This window comes from Octodon degus, unplaced genomic scaffold, assembly GCF_000260255.1.
Source record: "Octodon degus isolate 3935 unplaced genomic scaffold, OctDeg1.0 scaffold00093, whole genome shotgun sequence".
Lineage (NCBI taxonomy): Eukaryota > Metazoa > Chordata > Mammalia > Rodentia > Octodontidae > Octodon > Octodon degus.
This window is the reverse complement of record NW_004524669.1, coordinates 4,961,803-4,968,232: the sequence shown is the minus strand read 5'-3', so window position 1 is coordinate 4,968,232 and position 6,430 is coordinate 4,961,803. Positions and strand designations below refer to the sequence as shown.

At 44.7% G+C, this 6,430-nt stretch overlaps 1 protein-coding gene across 2 annotated transcripts in view; it reads left to right on the top strand.

Annotated features, from left to right (window-relative positions):
- Positions 1-2,238: 2,238 nt before the first annotated feature.
- The window catches only part of Krt1 (keratin 1), a 5,679-nt gene continuing 1,487 nt past the window's right edge, over positions 2,239-6,430 (top strand). For both annotated transcript variants that reach the window (XM_023722778.1, XM_004638001.3), the window contains exons 1-7: positions 2,239-2,861; positions 3,806-4,020; positions 4,323-4,383; positions 4,790-4,885; positions 5,032-5,196; positions 5,317-5,442; positions 5,923-6,143. In XM_023722778.1, the coding sequence (XP_023578546.1) occupies positions 2,274-2,861; positions 3,806-4,020; positions 4,323-4,383; positions 4,790-4,885; positions 5,032-5,196; positions 5,317-5,442; positions 5,923-6,143 (1,472 nt within the window). In that variant the 5' untranslated portion in view covers positions 2,239-2,273. The remainder of the gene's footprint in view (positions 2,862-3,805; positions 4,021-4,322; positions 4,384-4,789; positions 4,886-5,031; positions 5,197-5,316; positions 5,443-5,922; positions 6,144-6,430) is intronic.

Here is a 6,430-nt window from a genome sequence, read left to right as displayed (position 1 = left end):
GTTTGCAGCTCTATATATTATTTGCCAATTGCTTGACTATTTTGTTAGTTTCTTAGTTTGAAAGCACAGATCACCATAACAATCTGATTTTGTTTAGTGCAAACCTGTACACTAATATTCATGCATACACATATGAACGCTCCTCCAAAATGCTAGAAGGAATCGATTGTATAGAATGATATGTCTCATAGGGAGTATGCTGAACTAAAAGAATTTTGATTGCCTGTCACAAGATGATTAGGCAACAGTAATTATTATGCCAAGACCATCCCAGTCCCCATTGTTCCCAAGACCTGGATTACTCATTCCCTAAAGAGATGGTTGGTTTAGCAGCTTAAGGATATTAGTGCTAACATGGAGTCCCAGACAACAGCGCTGTGGAGATGGGGGAGGGGAGAGTCACTTCTGGAGGAAGGTATATTGCAAACGCTATGGGAAGAGAGGAGATGGAAGATTTGGTAGTGAGGACAGGGTGCAGAGGGCAAAGATAGTGTCTTGGCTTAAAGCGACAAGGCAATGGGTTGAAATGGTCTTCATGAATTTCCTTCTCTTGGCAGATTTTGCATTCCAGGGTGGGCACTTTCCAAGCAAGTCTGTGGTTTGCCGCTTATAGAATTGCTTTCAGCCAGCTGAAATTAGAGTAGCTTTCTCCCCACTGGCTCTTGCATTCTGGGCTTATACACAAGTGTGAGGGAGTATGCCAGGCTTCTAAGAAGTCTTTGAATGAAAGTCTGTGTAGGATTCTGGTCTTTCCAGATCTCAGTGCCACTACTCTACATTAATATTGATCAAACAATGCTCTCAAGGAAGGCCCTGGGGTTTCCTAAGCCATTGCAAAGCATGCTGGGTCTTCTCACATGGAAGCAGCATTTCCCTGTACTCTGTACCTCCGATTTCTCTTTTTCAGAGTGAATCAAAAACATTTTGCAAGTATTTGTGTTTGTCAGGCCTTTTGTTCTTAAGCCTTGCACAGGAGAGGCAGCTCCCCATGCTAGCTGGCTTTGTCTACAGTGGCAGGGAGACCTGAACTCAGTTGCTGGGCTGTCCACAAGATGCAGTCCTGCACATTGCATATTGCTGGCCATCCTCAGTTCAGATTCCAGTGATGCCACTTGTTACCTGTGCAGACTTTGGCAGGCTTTTCAAACTCCATGCATTAGTTTCTCATTTAAAAAACAAGGCTGTTGTAAAAATTGAGTTTCTACATATTTCATATATAGAAGAGCATCTAGTGCATGAGTGAGCTTTGATATTCCCATCCTCCTCATCACAGTGTTATAATCACCTTCAGAAATTATGCAAACTTCTCAGGTCAAGTTTTCAAAACTATAAGTTTTGTCCTCCTTTTAAATCTACCCTCATCTATCTTTTCTCTCCCTGGTGAGTCTTGGACAACTGGCAACTCCTTTGCTTTACCAAATGTAACATATCTATTCATCTCGCTTCTCCATATGCTTTTCCATTGGCCTTTGCATCCCACTCATTGATACCTGATTTCCTTTGTTAGTGTCTCTGTTGTCTGATTCCTGCCCTGATCTGTCTTTGGAGAAAATAAACAATTTGGAAATTTAGAACAGACCATGTCTTTCCTTCTTGGCCCTTCTAGAACATCTACCTGTCCATCTTGTTTGATGAAAGCTCCTTTTCCGTCTGTCAGTCAATGCAGCACATTTATAAAAGCTGGGGTTAAAAACATTTAAGTTTTTAGTTGTTAAAGTCCTTAGTCTCCATCAAGAGATTAAGTTGGTGAGCTTTGATGCTGGGGTGAGAGCAGGTCTCAGAGCTGGGCCAGAGAGCTCCTTCTGAGACACAGACATGCAGCACTGCACCTGTTGCTCCCAGTGAGAGTGTGCTTCGCAGCTTACAAGGACAAGGCAAGAATAGAAACTCACATATCTTTATGAAAGCAATTATGAAATCCTTCTAAGAGACAGCAGGTAGCAGATGTGGGGTCCTCTTTTCCAAAGTCACAAATGCTTGAATCGAGATCTCGTCTGATAAAATGATTACCACACGAGCCAATCTTGCCTGCACAGCAATTTTGAGAGCCCATTTTGGGAGGTAGGTGTGTAGTGTTTATCATGCTGTTGGGGCGCGTAAAAAACCTTGTATGGCTGCAGGCAACCAAACCCTTGAGAGGCGCTGCATCTCCGATGACTCTGGAGGACCAAGCCCAATTTCCTCACTATATATAAGGAGAAGTCTCAGGGCTCAGGACAGAGGAGTGCTTGGCTCCTTTCCTCTTCTTTGTTCTTACTACTCTCTAAGCCAACATGAGCCGGCAGTGTAGTTCCAGGTCTGTGTGCCGGAGCGGTGGAAGGGGCTTCAGCTCTGGCTCTGCAGGGCTAGTCAGCTTCCAACAGAGATCCTCTAGCAGCTCTATACGCCGCAGTGGAGGAGGTGGTGGGAGATTTTCAGGAGGATTCTGTGGGAGCGGAGGAGGTGGTGGTGGTTATGGAAGCAGGAGTCTTGTTAACCTAGGTGGCAGCAAGAGCATCTCCATAAGTGTGGCTAGAGGAGGTGGTCGTAGTGGTTTTGGTGGTGGCTTTGGAGGTGGTAGCTTTGGTGGTGGTGGCTTTGGCAGTGGTGGTTATGGCGGTGTTGGTTTTGGTGGTGGTGGATTTGGTGGTGGTGGATTTGGTGGTGGAGGTTTTGGCAGTGGAGGTGGTTTTGGGGGTGGTAGCTATGGGGGTGGTTTTGGGCCTGTCTGCCCCCCTGGTGGCATACAGGAAGTCACCATCAACCAGAGCCTTCTGCAACCCCTCAATGTGGAAATTGACCCTGAGATTCAAAAAGTAAAGTCTCGAGAAAGGGAACAGATCAAAACACTCAACAACCAGTTTGCTTCCTTCATTGACAAGGTGAGTTTATTTGCTCAGTGTTCTGGGAGAGCTGTTCCTATGTCCTCTGAGATGGGAACAGCTGAGACATATGGAGGTTTAACTTTGCATTTCTGTGTTTGGACTGCTGAAAAGCTATTTTGTGGAGTGAGCTTCTAGGAGATACATCGGAAGTGTTCTTGGGAATGATGCTCATGACTAAACTCCCGTGGACAATCAGTCACCCCATTGTGACTGATCTGAGCATGGGTCAGTTTGGTGTGTACCTTTAAGTGCTCCTTACTTAGTTCTTGAGCTGAATCAAGAAAACAGAAACTAACAGAAGTGTCAAGTGTGCAAATGAGAACTGAGCCACAGACAGGGAACTGAGGGTAAGAGTGTGGCTCATGCCGGGCAGCAGAAGCCACAGAGGCAGTCAGTGCCAGGCACCCTTTGCTACCAGAAGGGAACTCTGCCTCTGAGAATTCTATACTGGTAAGAGGTCAGGGTGCAGGTTTTTGATGCCAATAATTCCAATCATCAGTCCTGCAAGAACATTCAAACCAGTTTTTACTTTTCTGCTTAATGGCAAATAATGTTCATCCAAAATTGTCCACAATGAATTTCAAGTCCAAATCCTAGATTTTCTCAATGTACTTTTTAACTGTGTTTATACCCAGATAACAAAAACTAACTCTTACTGGCTAGCAACCTAAAAAATTCAAGGGTAAATCTCTTAAATGGCATGTATTTTTTTTCCAAGCATAGTTTCGTTCATTTTATATATGCTTGGCTGTTGTTATTGTGTGACTACTTCTAATGCTTCTTTGAATTAAGAATGAGTTGGGTTTTGTTACGAAGTTTACCTTCTTATTTGTATGGCTAGTAAATAGGAATCAAAATCCTTTCTTCAATGAGACACTGGCCTTGCTCGGTGGCTATGGGACTCTGTTTGTGCACCAGGATGATGGGTCTTGTGATTTTAGGTGCGATTTCTGGAGCAGCAGAACCAGGTGCTGCAAACAAAATGGGAGCTGCTGCAGCAGGTGGATACCTCAACACGGACCCACAACCTGGAGCCCTACTTTGAGAATTACATTTCCCTGCTCAGAAGGCAGGTGGACCAGCTGAAGAGTGATCAATCTCGTATGGACTCAGAACTGAAGAGCATGCAAGACATGGTGGAAGATTATCGGAACAAGTAAGGCAGCCTGGCTGGGAAGTTCTTTATTCTTGCATAAAAGATTTCCAGAGAGGAATAAGCTAAGAATATGTAGTAGTGTGTGGCTATGTCTGCCTTAGCTTAAAGGCAAATAAATTTGACTACTTCAGAAATCATCTTCTCAGAATGTAGAAATAGTTTAGGGATTTTATAACTCAGAAGAAACAGGTGGCCAAAAGTAATATCTTGCAATGGAAAGGCAATGACAGTCAATGCTCCTTTTAGTTTAGAATCCTGAGCTTCAGACCAGTTATCCCCTAATCATTTCTGTTTTTCTGCAGGTATGAGGATGAGATTAACAAGCGGACAAATGCAGAAAATGAATTTGTGACTATCAAGAAGGTAAGGGCTGGGGATATGGCTCAGTGGCATACTCCTGCCTGGCAAGTGGGAATTTCTGAATTTGAATCCCCATTTTTTTTAAAAAGAAGGTAAGAAAATTTTGTAGTATAGAATTTAGCTTGGAAGTAAATAATAGAAGAGGCACTCCAATTATAAGCAGCAGGAATCCCCAGAGTGGAGAACCAGGTAGTGGGGCTGCTGAATATCTGGAGTAGAATTGTTTGTTCATATTGTTGTGGTTGTGATTCTAAAAAGGGGGTGGGGATCCAGGAGTCGGGATGCCTCCGGAGCAAAAAGGAGCATAGCAGACTTCAAATTCCACTTCTACTTAGAAAACACTTTCATGGCTAGAGAGAAAGACCTACTCTGGAAAGAATAGGCTTCATGTTACCTTTTTTTCCTTTAGGATGTGGATTCTGCTTATATGACCAAGGTAGACCTTCAGGCAAAAACTGACAACTTGAAGCAGGAAATTGAGTTCTTGACAGCACTCTATGAAGCAGTGAGTATGCTAATTTCAACCAAAGCTGCTTTGCTGGAGTCTTTGAGCCTGAACTTACTGCTCTCTCCCACTTCCCAAGTTCTTCCTTTGTCTATGTAGTTTTTTGGTTTTAGCATTATGAATCATTGGCCTACTGTGTCCTATAGGAGCTGTCTCAGATGCAGACTCACATCAGCGAAACCAACGTCATCCTGTCCATGGACAACAACCGCAGCCTCAACCTGGATGGCATCATTGCCGAAGTTAAGGCCCAGTATGAAGACATTGCCCAAAGGAGTAAAGCTGAGGCTGAGTCCCTGTACCAGACTAAGGTGAATGCCTGATTGCCTAGCCAGTTCCCTGAAATTGTCTCCCCTTGCTTATCTTATATTTGTGTGCCCAAGAATGCAGGGCTCTGCTCTCAGCTAACTCCTATGACCTACCATCTTTAGTATGAAGAGCTGCAGATCACAGCTGGCAAACATGGTGACAGTGTGAAAAACTCAAAGATGGAGATTTCTGAGCTGAATCGAATAATCCAGAGACTTAGATCTGAAATTGACAGCGTCAAGAAGCAGGTATTTTCTTGCCCATGCTCAGCTGCATGGAAAAGCAGTAACTATCAGAAAATGGGGGTCTTTTCTAGTTTTAAGTCTTACAGTCCATACCAAGGTGACATAGTAACCTCAATTCCTTTGGTGACTATTGGTTTCCAGAATGTAGCTACCATGTGGGATTTTCTTATGAAAAATTTGTCTTAGTAGAAAAGATGCGGTAATCAGTATGAATGATGTAGCCCATGACCAAAGTAAGATTTCAGAGTTGAGGAAGAGAGGAAAGGAAGTGAGGTGGTCAGGGTTGGGAGATGCTGTGGGATCACCTCTAACATGGTTGAAGGAAGTCAACCATGTTTCTATCCAGAGGTGACATAAGGTCTGGCAGTCCTGCAGGATGTAGTCCATTGGCTCCAGCAGGTGGGAGATGTGATGTGCAATGGGAAGGTCAACATGGGGTTAGGCAGTCTGAACAGGTATGACACCTTTTTCCCCCTTTCTCAGATCAGCAACGTGCAGCAGTCCATTAGTGATGCCGAGCAGCGTGGCGAGAACGCACTCAAGGATGCCCAGAACAAACTGAATGAGCTGGAGGATGCCCTGCAGCAGGCCAAGGAGGACCTGGCCCGGCTGCTGCGCGACTACCAGGAGCTAATGAACACCAAGCTGGCCCTGGACATGGAGATCGCCACCTACAGGACCCTCCTGGAAGGAGAGGAGAGCAGGTGAGGAGGCCTCTCCCTAGCGTTCTAGGACTTCCTTCCTTGCAACCTGACTTGCTGAAGACAGCTGTCAGAGCGCTGCTCCTCCTGGGTTAGGGGAAGTGAAAGACAGACAGAGAGGAGCAAAGGTCTGGCTTCACGCTGGGGTCAGGGCCCCAGAGCTGCAAGCTTTGCTTTGCTTTTTGCTTTTTTCTCTTCTCTTCTCTTCTCTTCTCTTCTCTTCTCTTCTCTTCTCTTCTCTTCTCTTCTCTTCTCTTCTCTTCTCTTCTCTTCTCTTCTCTTCTCTTCTC